The 24,110-nt window shown below is 38.3% G+C and overlaps 1 protein-coding gene across 2 annotated transcripts in view; it reads right to left on the bottom strand.

Annotated features, from left to right (window-relative positions):
- Positions 1–24,110, bottom strand: part of LOC129236924 (GAS2-like protein pickled eggs) — a 223,344-nt gene that overhangs the window by 12,304 nt on the left and 186,930 nt on the right. For both annotated transcript variants that reach the window (XM_054871228.1, XM_054871229.1), the window contains exons 4-6: positions 19,373–19,569; positions 16,485–16,603; positions 16,054–16,334 (exon numbers count right to left, since the gene is read on the bottom strand). In XM_054871228.1, the coding sequence (XP_054727203.1) occupies positions 16,054–16,334; positions 16,485–16,603; positions 19,373–19,569 (597 nt within the window). The remainder of the gene's footprint in view (positions 1–16,053; positions 16,335–16,484; positions 16,604–19,372; positions 19,570–24,110) is intronic.

A 24,110-nucleotide genomic window follows, 5' to 3' on the forward strand; every position in this document is an offset into this window, starting at 1 on the left:
CTAGATTACATTGCATTTATTTTTATTATTTGCGTGTTTTGGGACTGCTATTATGCAGGAACTCGATGCGATCACACGCCGGTAAATTTCTTGAAAAGCGAAATCCTCCGTAGGATAATTTTTTTTCTTCTACGCATCAAACACGTAACATCATTAATTTTGTGCAAATTAAAATTTGCGGCATCTCAAATCCATTATAAGGTCTATTCATGCCATCCAACCCATTCGTTGTCCATTTATTTGGTTGCTGGCTTGCGTAAATATAATACAAACCTACTAACGTATTGCCATTTCCACTTGGCTGTGATCTCAGCAAATGCAAGGGAAAGGCAATCAGGTAAACATTTCAAGAAGCGTGCAACATTGCTGCACAAAACGCCAAACAGTTGCCACCACTGAACTGTGATCATCAACAACATCAGCGTCCAACATCAACGACGCGCATAGCCTATTAGCGATAATGAACTGATGGCGCATGCGACTGACTACCTGACGGACGAGCGCAGCGGTTGCTGTGGTTGCGGTGGCTGTTGCTCCTGCTAACACTATGTAGTATTAACCATAACAGAAAAGCTTTATGTGCTTGCGTTTGTGGGCTTGATTGCCCAGTAGTGGCGTGGCAAAGCGTTGAACCGTTGAACTGTTGAACTGGCGTTCAACATGGCAACGAATGCTGAATGTTGGATGATGCCGCTGCGCATAATTTCACGCGCCTCTGTTTGCTTAAACAAATAACCGGACAAATGGCTGTTCGTGCGGCATTTACAACGACAGATGCCATTACAACAAATACACGTATTAATAAAATTAGCAACAAACATCTATGCCCTTTTGACATTTCAGTTCTTCATTCCGTAAATCTTTTGTGCACGCGTAGTAATTACCCCGTTCAAAGCCGCGTTCAAGTAAAATTGCTTTCAACAATATGAACAAAGGACTGAAATATGAAGTCGACGTACTAGGATGACATGGACAAAAGGAAGGTGTTAAGAAAAATGTGTCCTACTGCTTATATTTAAACCCTTGCAACAAATAAAAAAAATTAAATGGTGTGTATAAAGTCGCAAATGGGGACTCGAGGCTTTTAAATACAGACCAAAGATGTTTTAAGTTGTTTTAGATATGTATAATATTTGTGCAACATGTCTACAAAGAATTAATGAGAGAGATAACACCTCGCGATCCATTCATTCCGACCCCACAAAGCCGCAAAAGAGACTAAACCGAAAATGGGTTCAATTAACAAGACCTCGAGGCACCAAACCGCTTACTATAGACATGCGGTCGCCTTATTTTTGAAAAATTTGTACGAATATCAAACGAAAAATGGCCTAATGAGCCCACCTGCAGAATTGCCCGACAGTTGTGGCCGACTCTCTCAATGCTAAACGCACAGAGCGTTTTTGCTGAACAAAACTAAGCATAGGATTAGCATACTGATTTCTGATATAGCGGTGCAGTGTCTAATAGGCAGATACGCCCAGAGGATAGGAGCGTAGACACTTAACTTCTATAGAAGCTGTTTAGAAGGAAAAGATGAAATGACGATTCTGCACTTCCTGTGCCACTGTCTTGTTCTATGCAGATGAAAATTCACTGCTTTAGGTAGGAATTTCTTTAATGAGCTGGAAGATCTCCTTCACTGTGGAAATCAGGGATTTTCTAAAGTTTTTGAACAGTTCACATTTGATTTAGGGGAGATCAGACCAATCTCTCTATGCGGTATGACTCAATGGGTTATGAGCCTGAAGAGCCGTATATAGTGGATGATTGCAAGTGGATAACTGCTACAATCTAATCTAATCTAACCTTTCAATCCAATCGAGCTACCTTTCTATACCTACGAAATTTGTTAGAAAAAAGTTACTTTTTATTTTTCCAGAAAAATATTTATTTATTCATCACAAGGCGAATCTATTGAGGTGATATTGGTAAATCAGCTGATTTGTTTTTTTTCTTTCGCCGTGTCCATGTGGCTGTCAGCTCAGAATGAAACAAGGCGAATTCATTATTTGTTTTCTAGTTTCTCAATACTTTGCTAATCAAACGTACAGAACATTGTTGTTGGTCTAGTATCACCACCTTTAATAAATACGCCTCATCAATATCTATTTTTTCTCCTTCAAAGTTATTGACTCTGATATAATATACTTATGTCATCGCTCAAAGCACTTCTCTCTTTGGTATGGACGTTTACGCTCTCTATATTTTCAATTGCAGCTAATCTTCGTTCTTTTATAGGTGGTTTCTGTTTTGGGAACAGGAAAATGTTGCAGTTCGGCGGTGTTGCAGTTCCGAGGCATAATTGCGCTGTTATTTCTGCCAAAACACACTTTGCACAAACAAGCAATGCCGTGTGAGCTGGTGCTTAACGTGCGTCAATATTTACGACTGGTTGTTTCACAATTCCCCGCGTGTTTACTTCTTTGAATTTTTTATCACGGCTTCATTATATAATTACTTATTGACTTTCTGGTAAGAATAGATCGAAAAAAGTTAAGAAAAGCCTTCACATTTGCCATAAGTCGAGCGTGGCGTGCTTTTTTCGGTCTTGGCTCTTTTGTCTGGTTCTATTGGGATGATTGGAATTTGGTTGCGACGTCATAATCATAAACCCATGTTTCGGCTTTTGAGCAAATCTGGATTGTCATTGATGTTATTCATTCGGCCCCTGAACAATGCTCATACTGCGGTTGTTTTAGTAGAAATTTAGCAAAAAATTATACCAAAAAGGTTTAACCTACACAACTGTCAAACAACTAAAACGGAAAATCACTGATAATCTCAACTTATGTTTGGGGCACGTGCACCACTAAAGTTCGAAAATCGAATGTACGCAGCTCGCGAATTTCAAAAAGTCACCTTGTTTTGAAGAAACCTCGTATATTCTGATTTTCCACTCGAACTACGAGTTGTGATCTTATTACCTCGGGATTGACACCATTTTACCTACATTCCATATTTTTGATAGGTACACATGTAGAGTAACATACTATATATGCTAGCATTCAGTTTGGTACTCTTTTCATAGTTAGTAAATATTTTACTTTCCCACCTACAAAATTAAGAGATTTTCGAACTATTGCATGCTTTTGGTCTACTACACCATTCATTTAAATATTTGTAGCACAAACGGTTTTCCTGTACTTTTTAAGAGTTTGCTATTTTGTATGTTGTTATACTATAACCGTAAAAAATTGCATGCATCTAATGCCAAACTGCCACGTTGCCCAGGGGCGACAATCATATAACAAAACCAAAACAAAAAAAAAAAAACAGTACTGTATCAAGTCACTCATTCAGTCAAGAAAAGCGAAGATGGATGGATCATCATAATCTCGCCACATTGAGTACCACTTCGGCCATGCAAATTCAGCACCAATAATTCGCCTATAACAGTTCGACAAATAAGTTGGCAGCAGCAAAATGAAAGGAAAGACGAAAAGAAGCTGCTGTACCGTCAACACGATAATTTTTTTGTGCAACCCGAGACACCGCACAGTGATACTTTTAATGTGAAAAAGTAATGACAGCTGATTGCTTTAAATGCGGAATCGGAATTGAATACATACTCAGTTAAATGATTTTTTTTATTATAAGTACTTGTATTTATTTAAGCGGAACTACAGAAGCTGGAGAGAAATAGTTTGTAAATTATATATCGTAGGCTGAAAAATTGGGATAAATGAGTTAAAAGCGGAAGATATCTAGGAAACCATCTCTCCTCTGAAACGAGCAAGGTGCACTCGAATATTAGCTAGCATATCATTACCACTGATAATGCCAGCCTATAGATTTTATTGAGAAAATTCTTACCAGTAAAGCCCACTTTCGTAGGTAATTGAGAAACCACACATCTGGTAGCTTTAATAAACGAGCAAAGCTTCGTGAGTTTTAGATGCGCTATGTCTGCTACATCAGTTAAAAATGCTGTATCAAGAGTGCGACGCCTCCTTATAGCAAAGCTTTCATACTCACATAAAAGGTGTTTCCTCTTCTTTTGTGTTAAGACGACTTCTACAGAAATCGAAGTACGGGAGTCCCAACCTTCTAGCGTGTCTGTCTATTAAACAAGGACCAGGACCCCTATCATGTTTCTTATAGCTTCTCTGTTAAATATTAACAAGCTTTTTGATCGACCGCTGTTCCATTTCGGCCATGTCTGTTTGCTTAGTTCGCATTTAGTGAGGTTATGCCAACTTGTATTTGATGGTTACCTTGTTGATGGTTTCACTATCTATAAGAATTTTACAAGTGGCATAGGCATAGCGTCTTATCCACTTGGAGATCAAGCGTTATACCGGTTCGAGCAAGTTCATCTGCCTTGCAGTTCTCTGCTATATTCCTGTGGCCCAGCACCCAAATCAGGGTACTTTATAGTATTTAAATACGTCATTTAGAAGTTTAGAACATTCTATGACTGTTTTTGACGAGTGTGTTTTAGATTGCTGCTTGACTGTCCGTGGATATGAAGACTTCATTTGTGGATAATACTCTCGTTTTTATTAGCGTAAGTCCCTCTTTTATGGTAGTGACTTCTGCCTAAATGTAAAGCTGAAACGATAAGTGATGTAGACACCGAAGATAAATCTTTTTACCTTCCTCGTATACTAACAGATTGCTACAGGAACTTCGGAAATATACGTTTTGACTTTCTGCATGACGCTTAATTTCGATGGATCCAAAGGTAGAAGATATGTTTTCTATTTTCCGATCGTTCGTATTTTGAATAAGTTTGCTTAGAGATTCCTCAAACTGTGCTTTTACTCCCTTGCCTATAAAAAGTTTTCCCAAATATTTAGCAGTTTGCCTATTTCGGCATCATTTCCTTTATTTCATTTATTATTATTACGAGTATTATTGGGTCATAATGCACTACGACCTCCGATGTAGTTTATTGTGCTTCGCCGCAAGCTTAATATTTGAGGCTTTTGATGAACTTGCGTAGCTCTACAAACTTTTTGATCCTTATCACTTATGGATTCAGAGTCGCACCGCCTAGGTGTCCTAGCCTTCGTCTTTCGAGAGCTGTGCATTAGCCGAGAATATGCTCTAGAGTTTTATCGTCCAGGGCAAAAACGGCAGACGCTTGTTTCTACAAGTTCTACTTTCCTGAAATTGTAATAAAGACAATAACGTCCAGTATTCACACTTGTGTTAGATTATACTTTGGCTTCCAAGTTCCTCTGCCATGCTCTGTGTTTCTCTTTATGCCGCTGTGACCAACGATCTAATTGAGATTTTGGACAATCCAGCGAAAGCTTAGAATTGAGCGTACAGGAGTCCAGTGCTCTAAGTGCTTCTTGCGTACCACGAAAGATGAAGATATCTTAAGAGTTTGGTATTAACGAGATCCTCAGTCGCGTTGATCCTTGCATTTTAGGCTCTGGTAGATGTTGCAATGATCGGGCGACAAAAAGGTGAGTTTCATAAGTGTGAAAAGACCAGTGGAATATAATGAATTTTCCGCATAAGAGGTGTTATTTTGATATTCAAAGAAAAATGCTATTTCTTAATATAAATGATCGGATGTTTATTTCATTATAAAGAGGAAGGTATACCGTTAATTGTGGAAAATAACATCAAGCAAATGACCACCACGACCACGCTTACAGGACAACGTCCTTTTCATGAAATTTTCCATAACCGAATTGCAAAGTGGCTGTCCTATGTCCTCGATAGCCTCACGAATTCCATCTTTGAGGTCTTGAATCGACCCTGGGCTGTTGGCGTTAACCTTTTCTTTCACGTGGCCCCCAAGAAAAAAGTCACAAGGTGTTGAATCACAACGTCTCGGTGGCCAATTGTGATCACCTCTTTGAGAGATAACACGGTCCGGAAATTTTTCCCGTAAAAGATCAATGGTTTCGTTGCTTGTGTGGCACGTATCGCCGTCTTGTTAAAAATAAACGTTGTCCAAATCAATACCATCCAATTTCGGCCATAAAAAATGGTTCATCATCTCTCGATAGCGCAATCCATTCCAAAATAACACCTGTTATTGGAAAACCCTTTAGCAACAAAGGCGCACAAACTTTAGCAGGTATCAACAATTACTATGAGGAGTTAACCAGCCCGTGAGGTAATATCTTTTTGGTAGCTCCGCAGGGAGAATGTTTGCTAGTACTGAGGGATTAAGTATGTATATGGGAGCAGCTACTCATGGGAGTTTCATGTATGTAAAGCAGAAAATTCGCTATAAGCATACGTTCAGCCAATAGTTGTTATAGAGAACTCTGTGCCTTTCACTATGACCCGGATGTTGCAATCTCAATTGTAGCATTTCGAGCTTACCGAATTGCATTAAGAATCTATGTATATCCCAATGAATACGCTGGATGGATAATGGAAATGAATACTCCCATGAAATTCTTTGGAAAAGTAGAAATACTGTTTGGGCTCGGTAGAATTGCTTACCCAATATTGTATATCTGTGGAGTTTAGTACAGAGAGGATGATTAAGTATTGAGCATTTTTGTACATAAAATCAAAATAAATGTCATCTGTATTATTAGAACACAATGCAGTGAATTCAACTGCAGAACAATCGAGTGCAGTGAACGACCAGTAACATATTTTGACATACATTTGAGTGTGTGTTGATAACCATGCCACATGCAAAGTCATGAAGCATGCAACATGCACCGCAATCGCTGTAAATCTAAACGTTTTTCATAGATCACCATCGGCGTCATGGGTAGCAATCATCAACCGCCAACCCCCAACCACTAACCAAATACAATAACATCAACTTGTGACGCACAGCAAAGACACCAGTGGACAACTGGCACTGGAGGACGGACGTACAGGAGTTGAAGTTATATGAGTGAAGAGAGCGATACCATATACCGAGACTTGCAGTTTATGTTGCATTGGAGTTGCGGAAATCAATCACTTTGCACAAAATGTGCGAGTATAGCAATTACTGTTGCCACCGATGCCTTTTGACGATAGTTGCCAACCAGAATTGATGATGCCGCTTGCTTGGTGCCTTTGCTATTGTGTAGTTGTTGTTCTTTTTTGCTTTTAGTTTCGCAGCGAAGCATGTTGCTAACGTTACGACTATTTGTTATTGCTCGCCAACTTACTTGACGTTGCTCGCTGGACTTTGTTGATGTTGTTGTTGTTGCGGTCGGGAGTTAGGTGTTGTGATTGTGTCGTCGTTGTCGGCGCTTAGTGGCGCTTCAACATTTTCACGCCCGTTTTGGTATTTTTCGGAATATTAAATGAGAAAATGGAAACAAGACAAACGCACACAACAACAACAATGTTGCAGCATTGATCATCGCTTGCTTGACAGCGAAGAATTTGTAATGTTTTGATCCTCTGACAGCGATTTAAATGCTTGCTGTCGTCGGTATCATTGTTGTTGTTGTTGGTGGTGGTGGTGTCCAATTTGCCGCAATAAGAGTAAAAGTGGTATCGTATCGGACTGTTGGCTCTGACTGGCCACTTTACAAAATGTTTTGTCTGCGCGCTTGCGCATATTTTATTTGGCGGGAATTTATAGCGAAGCACTCATCACATACCTACACATGGGTAGCTACGTAAATGCACACATTTTAACATACATACAAGTGTATACTTGTGCCTTGCTCAATGGAGCTTGTTCGTTGCCATGTAGGCATGATAATTTTGTCGGCAAATTTGCTGCGGGCGTGCGGAAATCCTAAGATCTTTTTGATTGGACGCTGTTACGAACTGAGTTTGCGACGGGCTGTGCGGCAGCTGCTGCTGGTTTTGGTGGTGGCGGAGGTGGTGATGGCGTTTATTTTTTGCCTAGAAGTGACATTTCATCTGCGCATGTCTTGTCAAATTAGTGAGGTGATGTATCGCCTCAGTACTTGCACACATTTCCGGGGAGGGAATGACATACGGACGGTTTGAATGAAATTAATTAGAGCAAATAAATACTGTGTACTTGCTGATAGATATGGAGTTGTCAGAAAACGGTTTTCCGCTGCACATACATACAAGCGTGCGAATTTAGTTTTCAACTATAAAAGTTTCAGTAAAAATTCATAGACTGGGTATCGGACGCTTTTGATTTTTACTTGGTTGTTATTGTTATTGTTCTGGTTATTGGGCAATCGCCCGCCAGATTGTAATTTATCTTTACTATGGTGTCCGAAAACATTGCAAAATGTCCCCTTCTAAAGTCAAATAAACTGCGAAGAATGGCCTGTCTCCGGTCACATGATTGATGAAAGAATTCGCTCAACTGCGGCTCTGGCGTTGTTCTTATGATGGATGTCAGCAGTAGAGCTATAACTGCGTACATTTGACGGGACATGTTTTACAAATAAGATTACTTAGATATTCTGTGCGAAATCCCCGTGTCGGATTTCTTGCTTAATGATTAGGGAAAGGCCCTTGAGGAGGAAGTTCTTAACCAACGAGTACTATTGTCGCTTTATCCTCCAGATATATATTAATCTGAACTGCCATCATCGCACTATCAAATCGAAAAAAATCGTCTGAGCTAAGGTGTGCTTCAGCTTCTGATATCATGAAAAATGGTAATGAGGCAGTTACCAGATCTGACCCTGCGCGATTGTATGTAACGAGTTTGGCCACGGACTGGCATGGGGAATATTAAAAAATGTTATGATGCGAATTTAGCTGGTTATCTTAGTGGTCTTGTGGTATAGTAACTGAGTGGATAAACGCAAAGGACCGTAAATATTGGGGCTTCAGACAGACGAAGATTGTATTTTTTATTCCTTGTGCAGCGAATACATCAAATTATTAAGTAGGGTGTATATCAGGTTACTTATTCGCTACTTAGATAACTAGTCAAAATCGACTGCTTCCCACAGACATGCCCACGGAGATGAAATGCCCACTTTGTATTGAAGGCTATGAAACGGCTGCATACATTTTGTGTGAATGCTCGGTTCTAGACAGTCAAAGATTGAATCAATCCAGGAATTCAGAATTTGGTTAACAAGAATTTTTGGTATTTTATTAGAGAGACTGAAGGACATTTATTATCGCATCTTTACATAACTATTGGAGGTTGAATTAGTTTTAAAGGTGACACACAGATGGCGCTATTTATCACTTTATCGCGTTGGCAATACTGAATATATATTCATGACAAAGCCTCATCCCTAGGCTTTGTTTATCAGTATCTGTCATTTCGCTGAAGTATAAACAACGCAGTGTTTTCGTGCTCCGAGTATGTCAACTTTCGTGCCGTCGAAACGCAATTTGCGGGAAGCTTTGCTTTTCTGCTTCAATTTGAAAAAAAAAAATACAGCCCAAGCCCGTGAATTGCTGCAGGAGGCCTACCCAGACCATACTCCGTCGATTTCAACATGTGAGTACTGGTTTCGACGATTCAAAAGCGGTGATTTTCACACCGAAGACAAGGAGCGTCTTGGCCAGCCCAAAAAGTTCGAGGACGCGGAATTGGGGGAATTGGTAAACGAGGACTCGTGCCAAACCCAAGAAGAACTTGCTGAATCATTGGGCGTTGATAAATCAAGCAAGCGTCTAAAAGCGATGGGAATGATCCAAAAGCAAGGACATTGGGTCCCGTACGAGTTGAAGCTGCGCGACGTCGAACGGCGATTTTTTACGTGCGAATTGCTGATCGAGCGAAAAAATCGGAAGGGTTTTTTGCATCGGGTGGTGACTGGCGACGAAAAATGGATCCACTACGATAACCCAAAACGCAAGAAAATCATGCTCTGCATTTGGTGGGATCAGGTCGGCGTCGTATATTTTGAGCTGCTCCAACCGGGCGAAACAATCACGGGGGATCGTTACCGACTGCAATTGATGCGTTTAAGCCGGGCATTGAAAGAAAAACGGCCGGAAACGGTAAAAAGGCACGACAAGGTTATTTTGCAACATGACAACGCTCGGCCGCATGTTGCTCAACCTGTCAAAAAATACCTTGGAACGCTTGGCTGGGAAGTGTTACCCCACCCGCCGTATAGTCCAGACATAGCTCCCTCCGATTATCATTTGTTCCGGCACATGAGTCTCGATTTGGCGGACCAGCGGTTCTCCTCGTACGAGGCTATCAAAATATGGGTTGAGTCATGGATAGCCAAGCAGCGGCCAGAATTTTGGAGAAACGACATCCGGAAATTGCCCGAAAGATGGGCGAAAGTTGTAGCTAGCGATGGCCAATGCTTCGAATAAAATATTTTGTACCGTTTTTTCACAATAAAGCCCCAAATCTTCGAAAAAAACCTTTAAAACTAATTCAACCTCCCAATAACATTCGAGTAGTGCCAAGCGCGATGCCCACTTTGGGCATGAAACATCAAAAGATAGAAAGATTTTTTCATACATTTTTCTTTTCATACAGTGAATCCTCGATACAAAGAAGTTTAAGGATTTGGATAGAATTAGTTATGGTAAACTCTGCACAGGGATATGTATACCACTTATTCTCTTTTATTGACGCAATAACCGCTTAAGCGATTTTTGCCGAGTTTAATAAAGCCATTCGTTTCTTTCTCGTGCTACCCGGCGCCAGTGGGAACCCCCAAGAGAAGCCAAGTCCTTCTTCACTTGATCTTTCTAGCGCAGAGGAAGTCTTCCTCTTTCTTTGCTAGCACAAGCTTCTACCGCATCGATTACTTTCAGAGCCGGAGCATTAGTATCCTTCCCAATTCTGACGGCGCTGCTGGTCATTTTGCATAGCCGTATTAGTTTTGGGGGGGTAACCAAATTAAGACATAGCGGCAAATAGGCTACCCTTTTTCGTGTTGTCGAATGCAGCTTTAAAATCGACAAAAATATGTTGTTTGTCGATTCTCCTTTCATGGGTCTTTTCCAAGACTTGGCGTATTGTGAATATCTGCCCGATGGATGTATGCACTAACTTCGTGTAATTAATGGCTTAGACCGATTAGAGGCGACGAACAAAATATGAGCACCTGCTAGAAAGGAAGCAAATATGGTCTAAAGTTTATGAAAAAGGTTAAGGCCGATAATATATATTGATCGTTCCTTCCTTAACATGCTAGTCGACATAATAAGAAGAAGTCAGCTTGTGGAAGAGGAAGAAGAGGACTTGCTATCAAAGGATTTCTATCGTAACCACAGAAATGTTGAGAAGGTGGATAGTAATGCACACTACCTCTATCGCTGTCCAAATATAGTCAAGTCCCGGCCTCAAAGATTAAGTTTTAAGAAAAAGCTAAAACCCAGAATTTCACTTTAACAGAAACACAAAGAGCTTAACAGCTGAAGTGAAGCCTTATAAAACTTAAGATAGCTACTCTGACTTATGGGTATCTAATAGCACCAACCAGAACAGAATTAGGAAGGACCTCATAAAGTCATCTTGAACGTAGAACGGACGGAACATAGAGGTAGGACAGCAAATTTAAATGTCGTGGCTTGCAGATCTGACAGCATTCGATGCGGTAACCGCTGATGGAATCGAAGAAAGAACCAAGTATCTTCTGCGTTGAAAGGATTAAGTGAAAGCGACGTGACCTTTTTTACACTTTGTAAGGGTCCTAAGTTAATATGGGAAGAAGATTCGAAAGGTGTGTTTTTTTCAGTACATTCTCAATTGACAATAAAGGATATATAATTTCCCTTAACTCCGGTTGGAGCTTAGAGTCAGAAAGGAGAAGAATAAGCCAAATGAAAAATGTATAAACATAAGCATAGGTGCAAATAACAGCAGATCTATGAAAAAGAGAGCACAAACAATTTGCTAATTTTGTTAAAAAATGCAAAACAATCTAGCACATATGTGTGTATGTGCATTAAAGTGCAATTCATGGCTTACATTGTCAATTGATTCCTACTTTAGTCATTTTATTTTCTCTGCCAATCTTTTCATAAATTCTCCTCTATATTTCATGATCAAAACAAAGTTTCCTGCGCGTACTGCGTAGTTCTCCCTTTTTCTTGTATTTAAAGCGGTTCAGTAATAAAACCAACAAACGAGAAAGCTGAAAATATTCAAATAAAAATCGGCCCAAAGCTTGATGTAGCAAATGAAAATCTAAATAAATTGAAAAAGCCTTTTGATTATTTGTTGTTGCAAGTAACATTAGTATGCATATATACATACATACAGGCCTACATACCTACATATGGATGTATGGGTACGAGGAGTGCGAGTATTTGGGCAAACGAACATGTCAGTTGTTGGCCGTTATGGCCACCGGTTGTTAGTAAGACATGGCTAGTCGATTGGGAACAAAACACATTATGGCAACATCACATTTTACGCTTTGTCCATGCGAACGGCGTTTTTTGTCTGGCGAAATTGCGCACGCGCAACCGACTTAGAAAACGTGACCACGAAACACTGTAAAAATGGAAATGAAAACAAATGACGGAAACTTCTACAGCCCGGTGAAAATCAATAAAATCAAGCCGCCAATGTCCCCTGAAGTACTTATCCGTACTTATTCAATTGCCTGGCCGCTTTAATTTACAAGTAACGTTTTTCTTTTCAAATCTAAATGAAAAACTTTAGAGCACGGATGTCTCTGAAAAAAAAATCCATAAATATAGGCTTACATATGTACTATTTACGTGGTGTATTAGCCTTTTACATACATACACTGCATAAATATTTGAAGTATACCAATTTTGGTTGAATTAAAAAAAAAAAATACCTTCCGATTTGGGCAGCCCTAAAGAAAAAATGTTAAATGTGCATATTAGTAAAATGATGCAAAGAGCAATAAAATGCAACGGATCAGATTCATTTTTAGCAAGCGGTATATTCTGCTTTATAAAGGACTCGAAGCAGTACCAAGTCTCACCGCGTGGATACCTAACGGATCATGTTCGGTAAGGACAATCAAAAAATTCAAGAGCTCCAACTTTGTTAGCCTTGGAAGTTCCCCCAAGCGTCCTTGATCTACTAGCGGTCAAAAAAATCTAACAACTTTGCACGTTTGTGCACTAACCCAGCGCTCGCTGAGTTGATCTGAAATCCACTTTTACAGCAGACCACAGGTTTTCAATGGAACCTCAATCCTCTCATTTCGAGGGAAAATCGCTTCCACCCTACCATGTTTAGCAAGCTCATCCGCTCAGCAATTTCCCGCTATGCCCCTGCGGCCAGGAACTCAATGAACCTAATATCGAAGTATTCGAATGCAGTAGAAAGAGAAGCCCGACTAAATTTAACAACCAACTACAGTAGTTACACAAGTAAGCAACCAATCATCTGTTTCTTTGATTGTGATTGTCTCTGCTTGGAAAACACTACAGTGGTCCGGTAGTCTGAATTTCAGTTTAATGGTGAGTTCCTCGTAGATTACTCCTCCCCTAACTCTTCCGTTCAACTTCGAGCCACCCGTAAAAATGTTTATGCGAGCGGAAAATGCAAAAACAAAACAAATGATACATACTACAGAAATGCAAATTTTACGATCCATCGCAGAAAAAACTCGCATAGACTGCGTTAGAAATGAAGCAATAAGGGAGGAAATGAAAGTGACTGACATTTTTAGGATTAGAAGAAGAGCTTGGAGTGGCCATATAACTCGGACACCCAATGATCGAATAATAAAAATTGCTAGAGATTCCAAACCAAACGGAAAACTGCACCGGAAAGAACTCCAAAACGATGGATATCTAGATATCTATCGCTCTTCTATTGATGGAATGTGATTGGAGAAAGTCGCGCTCAGACTCAGCGAGTCCGCATTAATCCGTTACTATGGCGATGACGGCTTCATCAAGCAAAAAATTGTGAAATAACTGTTTTTGAAGATATCTTGTGAAACACATTTAGAACTTTTAGTTTGCCAATACTTTATCAGCTATAAATCATTTAACGAAAACAAGCGGAAATTGGCATAGACATTGACAGAAATTGTGTACAAAATTGATTTTCATATATCTGCTCAAACATGGGGATAAATGTATGTTCAGTACATAACCGACGCTTGGCCGATATTGATGTTGATGAGTATAGAATCTTAAAGTAAATGTAGTCCAATTTCTTATTATATTATTAGAGAGTACAACTGAATTTTGTCTTAGTACATTTTTCCACACAATCGCATTCTTCCTAATTTTTTAAAACTCAAGGTGTATATTCCAAGACCGAGTACTGTCAGAAAGATTGTATGGATCTTCGCCATTCTTGAGCACATTTTGAACTAGTCGTTGTCGACTCAAAGGCCTTGATCACAAATTGACTAAAATAAATCATATTTTGTATTACATTTAAAGTATTAACTATAATTCGTATAATAGCTAACCATAGTTGCCTTCCTATTTTATTAATTTTCAGTTCGTGGTTCGACCAGACCAAAGCTATACAAGTATGAATTTTGCTCTGATATGATAAACTGTATGAATTTACTCTAATGATTGGCGTCCCCTGCGTAAGGTGTTTGGCCGATTTTGTTCTCCAATTCGTGGCGTGCGTCTTGATGACTGACTTATAATTGTAGTGATCTACAGTTTTATACTAGTTTCAAACTGCAGACGATTTTTATGAGAAGCATGGAGTCCAGAAAGACGCATGGAGGTCTGCCTTTGCCTGCTGAGGAGCGATCGCTATTAAAAACACAACGAGCATAAGCTTTAAATTGTTTAATCGATACTTTACGAGATATCAATTATGACAGCCATCTACCGTGAAAATAATGGATTTCTTTTTCCCCAGACTAATATTATATTTGACATTCCATCTCCACAGCGCGTTTTGAGCTATTTCTAGCGATTGATAGACACGAACAAAGCCATTTGGTTCGCCGGAACACACCAGCCGAATTATTGATAGCGCAGACAAATGCGCAGTACCCTGAAACAATTTTTTTTAGCTGTCGCCTTTTAACATTTTTCGTTATATCTTCGGCATTTATAGTCGGATCTTAACGATGTTTTTGTCTCGAGTAGACAAATTGCTTTGCAAAAATACTCAGATGTGTACGGCGAATTGTTTTTTTTTTCTTGTAAGGTGGTACGGTTTAATGTACGCCGACGTTCAAAATAATAGAATCGATATTTTGACCAGATTTGACTATTTTTCTTTTGTTTTTTTATTTCATTAATTTTTTGATAAAATTTCAACAAAAAATTTCTTATACATCGAGGTTCCAAACTTTCTACAAGTTTTCGTAAAAATTTTAAACTTTTTAATCGGAATTAAAAAAAAAAATTGGCAGCCCATTACATTTTAGTTGATGGTTGGTTGGTTTAAGTGGTGACTCGTCCAGAATCCAACAAGCGCTTCCGCACTATTTTGTTGCGACATCCTAGTTACCAACTTCTTTACCAGTTATTTGCAGTATGACTATATCTAGTCTGTGCGGTTCAGGAACCCTATTAGGTTGTTGACATCTAAGCCACACAGTTGTTCGAGACTATCGAACAGTGGTTTGCCCAGGGTTAACATTCTGTCCTTCCATAGGGCAGGGCATTCCTAGAGGAAATGGAAGATTGTTTGCTTTTTCTCCGGTTGTTTGCAACTGTGAGGGATGCCCATTTTGGCTGCTTGTTCTCCGACAGACCAAAATACGGTCATGACTGCTGTTAGTCTCCAGGCGTTTTTCTATTATTTTGGCCATGGGTCCATATTAAATTAAGTTTTAAAAAGTATTAAATGTTTTTTACAGCTTACAATCATAAAATTTTTGAACAGCCAAGACGTGTAACTTTGCAAAAAAAAAAAAAAAATAAATGGTACGCCAAAATATTAAACCAATATCAAACGATAATCTGTTTTCATACGAATATATTCAACTGTTACCAACTATAACGTTTGTTGTTTTTTGCAGATGTTATGTGGTAAAATATTACAATCATGTAATTTATCAGCTCATTTATGAAAAACATGTAAGTTTTTATAACTTTCTTTGGGTTACAAATTCATCATAAGTGCAAGTACATGTGTTACTTACACCTATGTACATATGTGCAAGTATGTAAGCTTATCAGATTTTGTAAATATTTGTTAATGTTTGCTTCGCATGCATAAAGTTAATGACGCATAGTTTAGCCTAATTCCGTCGCAAATTACATACATTCGGGCTAATGATCATATTTTTTTGTTTTCGTCTTAGATTTTATTCACTGACTAATCCTAAATAGTTGACTTACCATCTCATCCAGGCTCTTCAGATCGTTGGTGATAATTTGTGGCTGTGGTCCGTACATCAGCATTGGGCTATTATCGTCATCATCCTCATTTTCCGAATCGCTGTCGAACATGTCGGTCTCAGTGGCGACATTATCGGTATTGATGCCGATCTCGGTTTGTGTGCCAATCACATCAGCGTTGTCTGTTTGTGTGCCACACCCAATTCCATTCGCTTTGTTGTCGGCGGCGATTTCTCGATCGATTTGTCGCTCCATCTGCACCAGCATGGGTGCGAGCATACCTGTTAATACGATGCAATTACAGGTACAGTTTACATATATGTATGCAGTATTGCTAGTATGATACATATGACTAGTATACAAATTCACAACAATAATGCAAATATTGGCAGGCATAAATGAATGGTGGTGGGAGAATTGCCAAAACTTACCAAACTTTGCGCCACGACGCGCCACTTCAAGTAGGCAAAGGATTACATGTTTCTCGTTTTTTCGCATTATCAAATCGTCCGTTTCGAATAGTAGGCACTCGATTATCTTAAGGCTCTTCCTAGAAAGCATAAAAAAGTTGCAAAACAAAAAAAAATAGAAAAAATTTTTTATTAAAAAATTGCTTAATGATAATAAAGTTGCAAGGATTACAAAAAAAATTTGAGAGTAGAGGGTCGGTTGCAGGTAGAAGAACGGTGAGTTAATATGAAATGGGTGAATGAGTTATTTTTAATTTCTCGAGCTCAATTGTTTGTATGGGCTCTTAGTGCCAGGGTATAGCTTCTATAATGACTAGGAAATGAATTAAATCATGTGAAAATCAGCCACTTCCACATAGTTGTAAGTTTTATGTACTATCATCCGGCCTCAAGATCAACGCTAGAAAAACGAAAGCACTGCATCTCAATGAAGCCACATCAGAGCCGGTTGCAGTGGGCGAACAAAAGTATGAAAGTATAGAGAAATTTTGCTCTCTTGACTGACGTAGATGTTGAGTTAGTGTTAGTAAAGATATTTCATCTTCTTTGGCATCTTTTGGCATCCTTGCGCCTTTGTGGCCAAATATCAACATCAGCCTTCATACCAAAGTGCGCATATTTTACACTAATGTCAAATCTGTCCTTCTTATGGCTCCACCACATGCAAATTAGCCGCGGTAATTACGAGACGCCTGCAAACATTTGTGAATCGCTGTCTATGCCGTATTTTGCGATTTTTTTTTATCATATCCAACTTGGACCTGCTAAAAGCTAACCAACTTGTCGTCTTACGTGGAACGAATTGGGTTACATAGTTCAAAACTGTGTTCGCTGGCGAAGAGGCGTAGTTGACGCCTTATGCTCCACTAGGAGTTAAAGGAAAAAAATAAAATGAATAATCCAGAACCTGGAGATGAACCGTTTTGGTTTGTAAACATATTCCAAGTTATCTATTCGTTTCAGAAACGTGATGGAAATTGTAGATAAGAGGGTAGAGAAATGGAACGTCAGCGGAAGGGGTGAACAGTGTTGCCCGAAGTGAAAATTTCCAAAATGAAAATCTTAAAACAAAATCGAGATTTCATAAAAAAAAATTACTGTGTGTACATCTGGTAGCACTTGAAGATTTTTCTAATATCATATTTTTTATTTATTTGATTTTTGCTAAACATAAAATAACAAAGTTAGATTTTTTTTTATTAAAATCTTCGAAGTAGATATTTCTAGCAAAAAAAGTTATTTCAGTTTCTGTATTTGAATGCCCTTAACACTTACTCATACACTTAGCGACGTTATAGTTATTTAAAGTGGGCCTGCAAAGATTCGCGGCAGACAGCACAATCTAATTCAATCCAAACTAGATCTTCCGGATTCAGGACTAGTTGAGAGTTAGTTAGAAAACCAAGGTATATACAAAATATTTGGAATGCCTATGCTGTTACAGCAACAACAACCTTCGTATTCCAGAAGATTCCCGCTTGCTTTAGTCTGCCTACCAGGCAAGAGCAGGTTGTTCCCGTATTTTTTTCCTCATTTAAAAAAATTGTTTTTCGAAGTTTTTTTCACTTGACAAATTTCTTCTGGCGACACTGGTTGCGACTTAAAGTAGTTCCAAGGCTCATATATACAGGATGACAACGCTAGAGCGGCTGATTTGTTTTTTTCTTCTTTCGATTTGGCAGTATGGAATGACAAAGTGGCCTACTTATTTAAATTGTTGCTTTGTTTAAATTATAAAAAAAATCGAGCATGTACTTTATATGGAAGCAAAGATCTTTTAGGTCGCACATGGACACAAAAAATCTTGTAGGCCGAGGTGTCGGCCACTGGGCACACTACAGATATAAAATTATTAAAGTAGTCACACCTCAGCAAAAAAAAAAATTGTCAAAAATCAACGATGTCTTCTTGTCTCTTGAAACTTGCAGTTTATTATTATTTATTCCTTATTCATTGCAATACATTCAACTTACACTTTGCTTTTACTAAAATTCAATGGGCTGCAAAACTGCATACGCAGAAAATTAATAAGTTCAAATTGTACAATATGATATTATATTTTGAAAAGTCTTCAACATTTTTGCAGAAAGTTTGAAACTTTGCATTATGTTGTTTTTTTTTTTTTGTTATTTATAAAAAAAAAATTAAACTTAGTGGTGTACTTATAATTTTGCCTCGGGTTGTATGTGAGAACAAATAGAATTAATAGTGGTTAAGTAATTCATTAAAACGTAGTTGAGCTTTGCTATTCGAGGCTTATGGGAAGGAAACTCCTTGATTGCTGGGAAGAAGAAGATGGTAGCAGTGTAATCTCTATGATTTATTTCATGAATTGGCTGAGAATTTCAGATAACAGTGGAAGGCGAAAGAAATGATAGGTAAACATACTATGACCTTGGAAAATACGAATTCCTATCTGGAGCGCGATTCAGTTCACCTGGGGTTCAATGAAGATCAAACAAAGTTCAAATTTTAAATACGAAAGTGGAATCAATAAAAAGGCAATGCTGTTTATGAAAAATTATGCGAATAGTAAAATTTCTCCATGAGGCAATATTTACAATATTCAACTCTGGTACTTCTATTTAGGCTATTCTATGGCCTCACTCAGTGAAAATTGAGAGGCAGCAAGAGGCTGCCGGTGGGACAAGGTAGTCTCATAAGATTTTGCTCTCATTCCACAAATGGGACTATAGATAAGTGAAGTTGAACGTTTTCACAAAAATTATGACTTGGGTAAATAGTATTGGTCTGCACGGAATATAGTAGTTGTGATGTAAATGACAAGCAAGAATAATTACAAACTTTTTATAGTAAATAATATTTATATGCAGAATAATGTGGCTTACCGGCACCAGGTTATGAAATTTGATACATTATCGCGTGAAAAGAATGTTCCGCTCTTTGCTGCTGGCAAATAATGCACGTTACCCATAGCGAGAATGGGTCCGGCCAGGCCGGAAGTCATTGAGCGTGTCATCGATTTGTTGCGGGCTTGACGGCGAGCTAAATAATCCTCAGCCGCTTGTCGTACATAGTTCGCATGCTGTGAAGTAAGAAAATATAAATTAAATTAAATACGATTCTTTTATTTAAGCAGAAAATAGTCAAAAAGATTTATAAGTAATGAGGCGGAAAACAAGGCATTCAGCAACGAGGTGCATACTTATCTTTCAACCTGTGCTGCAAATTAATGCACGCATCGAAACTTACACACACTCGAACACACACTGGTATGTACTATCTATAAACTCATTAGTGCAATTCTTATGTCGAAATCAATGCGTAAGTTTGTTTGATGCCAAAAATACCAAAGAATTCGTATGCTTTGCGAATGCCGCATTTTTAGGTTGACGCGTTAGTTGCTCCGCAAATAAAATTACTAACACTTTCTAATGGATACGCATACACTTACATACAAATACAAATGTATCTATGTATGTATAAATAGGCGGAAATATACCCCGTATAATATGCTTGAAATAGCGAAGCACATCACCGACCCAGCATTGGTACTATTTTGACAAATGCGAATTAGTTATTTAGTAACGAGATCCTTATCAGATCAAAAGAAGCCATATAATAAAAAAAAATCAATAAAAAATGCTATATAAAAGTAATATCGATTGATATTGGTAAAATAATTCGATGACTAGAGTGGGTTTAGACTGAATTGACAACAATAAAAGCGGCCGCTCTTGGCTTACACATTTTACTCTACTTTCGAAAAGCTAAAATGCCATTGAATGTGTACTCTCCTACAACACCACGGAGGCCAAAAAGGCGGCCATGGTGGATTTATGTTCACGGAACATCTTTGGGAATTAATCGATAGTTGAGTTAGCAAGAAAAGGTGTTAAGTTATCCTTGGTTGATTTTGCCAAAAATGTAGAAATCTCATTAATTTCTCTACAAGCCTTGACTTAGCGATATTGGTCGCTTCTCCAAGTATAAAGACATGGGAAGTATACCTGGAGGGATATCCGTAATAGAATGTGCTTTTGCACAAACGTGCAGGAAGTTGGGAGTGTTAAAGCTCTGGCTAAGATGCGACACTGTTGTCTACAAACACGTTTCATTGAATGCCTTTAAGACGTATTTGAATGACTATAGGACTTACTTGATCAAAGCGTTCCCGGAACAAGCGCTAGGTGACGCTCTAAGTAACTGATTTGAGTTCTGTTTTTTTTTGTTAGCTTGCCACATCTGTGATTAACTAAAATTGTATCGCCATTGCTTGACATTTGCAAAAGTTACGCAGCCTTGAATAAATCTATCTTTGCACGTGTTTTCAATTATTTTAAATGGATTCAAAGGTGCGAAGCCTTAGAAATGTTGAGAAATTGACTATGGATCCGTTCAGGACATTGTACAATAGTTATTGATTTATGTTTACGCCGTGTTGTTGTAAAGTTGCCCCCAAAGGACCTCAATTTCATGCAAAAAAGAACTGTGCTGATATCGCCAAAGACATGATTTCCTAGGCACCGACCTAATATTCACCAAACGTATCATTACTGGAGACGAGATGTGGCTTTATGAGTACGACACGCAATCCAGACATCAGGCGAGTGAGTGGAGTGCTCCAAATGAACCAAGATTAAAATAACACAGTTTTCAGTCAAAAAAGAAAGCGATGCTCACGGGTTTTATGGAACTTTTGGTAGTTAGTAAAGATTTAATTTAGGTGCAGATTTTCACCAAAAAAGAGAGGAGTTGTTGGAAAACAATTGGTGGGTTTTGAACGATGATAACGAACCGTCGTACAGTGTCATCATTATCCAAGATTTTCGACCCAGAACGTAACGAATACTATCCAGCAGCCATCTAATTCTGCTAATATGGCTCCCTGCGATTTTTCTCTGTTTGATCGGTAAAGTAATGGAAAAACTGAAAATACCTCTGATGGCTATACCGAAAATAGAGCTGGTATAAGTGCGTGGATGTTGATAGATAGTAGTAGTAGGCGATATCACTTTTGAGAAATAAACTTGTGAGTTTCCTGAATATATTCCAGGAACTTTTTTGATCAAAAACTGCAATAATTGGCCAATTGCCACGCCTACAATTCATGCAAGTAAAATTTTAATATTACTGTATTTTACTCTTCGTATGCGTTAAATAATCGTTTCTACTTTGCCGGAACTACCCGGATTTAAGTATATGCGGCCAAGTTTGTGCTGTTACAATAGCAACAACCTTCGTATTCTGGAAGATTGCCGCTGGCTTTAGTTTGCCTATCTGGCGATAACAGGCTGCTCATTGGCAGCACCAAGCCCGTCCAAGCTGTCAAGCTCTAATTAATAACTATTCAATAACTGGCTAATAACTCACACACTGCTTTCTCTCTTTTCTACCCTCGGCCTGCACACTCTTTAAGTAAAAAAAATGTGTCTTCTAATGCCTTTATGTGAAGATTCTAAGCCATCTTCTGACAATTAATTAATAATTCATGTGAATTAATATTTCATATGCAGTTATTGGCATACAAAACCAAGGGGAACAGCTCATGGTGCTATTCTAGAATGTTATTTAGCTGCACCTTCATTTATATTTGCTTACCTTCTAATTAAAGTATTGTTGTGTAAAATAAATATAATATATACAATTCTTCAAAGCCATAAAGTTCATTAGTTGCCATTTAGAAACGAACGAATTCAGAGCCAATGGCTTTCCATGCAGGGTATGCATTTATATACATACATACACATGCACATACCTATGTACATCAGGTATTCGAAAAATGACAAATAAACTGAAAACCGCTGTGAATAAAATAAACATGTCGCGCGGATTACGAGTATCAGTGAATTGGCTATTTTCCGCAGCAATTGGCAAACGTTGCGCCTTCATTAGATGGGGCTGATGACCAAGCAACCGAAAGTGAATACGATGCGTACGTAGCAGGCATAGAAGAGAGCTGAGACTTTTCGCGGATGCGGTCCATTTAAAATTGAGCACAATGACGAATGGTATTGTAGACGCGATTGCGTATATATGCGTGAGGTAGTAAGGCACACATATTGTATGTATGTATGTATGTATATACATATATAACTCAAAAACTGTACCTAAAATATTTATTAACTTTAATTATATGAACTATTTTTCATTGCCAAGGCAAAATGGTGAGAAATTGAGTTGTATTTGGTTAGCCCGAGTCTCGGTAAATAATCTGTCATATCATCTGTTTTAGCTCAAATAATAGGAACACGCATGAATCATAAGTTCAGAATCATGCATGAATCGTGGCTCAGCAGAGCAAAACAATTGGATTGTGACTCAAGGAATCTTTGTCCTGGGCAAGTCTAAGTACAAGGTGGCGTAAAATTAATCGTTTTTGAATAACTTTTTTACTAAATAAAAAGTGATGGAAATTTTTATTTTGACTTTTGCATGCTCCATTTCCTGATTGTATATTGCAGCTGTCTAGTGAAAAACTGTCAAATATGATAGACGTACAACGCCATTTGCAAAAATTATAAGCCTTCCAATAGGATGAATAATTTTGCGCCACCTTGTATAAGCCATAGTTTTTCTTAAATAATGAAATAAAAAACTGGCAATTTTTAGTACCATTGCCTATGAAATCTAAGTTCATTTTTGTTTTAAATTATCGCACTGTCTCAACCCTGTGATATTATGATTTTAATCCCTGATCCAATATTTAGTATAGAACAATAAAATTATCAATAAGTAAATTTTTCCAGAAAACACTTTTTTGCTATGCTATTTATGTGGAGCTTTGAACATTAAAACCCGGACATGCCAACGATATTAAATTTAGTAATTTTGTAATCTCAAAATTTTGAAATTTAATCATAGAACGCTACAAAATTCAACAACACATTGAAATTGTAAAAATTTGCCATCAAAATTATGGTTCCGTTGAAGAAACTTTAGGCAGAAAACCGTCTTCAGTGATCAGGCTCATTTTTCGTTAAGTGGCTTCGTGAACAAGCAAAATTGCCGGAAATTGCCACGACAGATTCAGCAGGTATTCTTAACTCCTCGGTATCATCGGCAGTATCATCGGCAGTATCATCGGCAGTTATTTCGTCGAAGCTGTGCAAGTATCTGCACTCACTGTTTTTAGCGACCCATATCGAATGACATCGATGATAACAAACTTTTTCTTATGTCACAAAAGGTATAGATTCCTCAAATATGTGAGCTTAACAGGATGGTGCTACTTGCCCTGTTGCTTGGGGAAAAAATTAATTTACTTGAAGTGAGGTTAGAGGGTAAATTGCGCGTATCGGCGAACTTCTCTGGATATTAAAATCCAGTGATTTAACGATGCTCCACAATTTTCTATGCCGCTGCGTGAAATATCTGGTCCATGTAGGCAAATTACAAACGATTGCTGCGTCGAAAGCCAACATAACTGGCGTTCTTTATGAAATTAAGCCCCATTTATGCGAAGATGTCTTCCGAAAGTGGTCCACAAGTATGCGCGAACGGTGGTCGTTATTTGTCCCAAATTGTATCCCCCGCCTAATGGCATTAAATGCATCATTTAATTCCAAAGTTCTTGCGCTCTTAATGAAAAAATTCTATGTGCGTATGAGCTTCTAACGGCACGTG

This window comes from Anastrepha obliqua, chromosome 2 (genome assembly GCF_027943255.1).
Source record: "Anastrepha obliqua isolate idAnaObli1 chromosome 2, idAnaObli1_1.0, whole genome shotgun sequence".
In the NCBI taxonomy this organism is placed as follows: Eukaryota; Metazoa; Arthropoda; class Insecta; order Diptera; family Tephritidae; genus Anastrepha; species Anastrepha obliqua.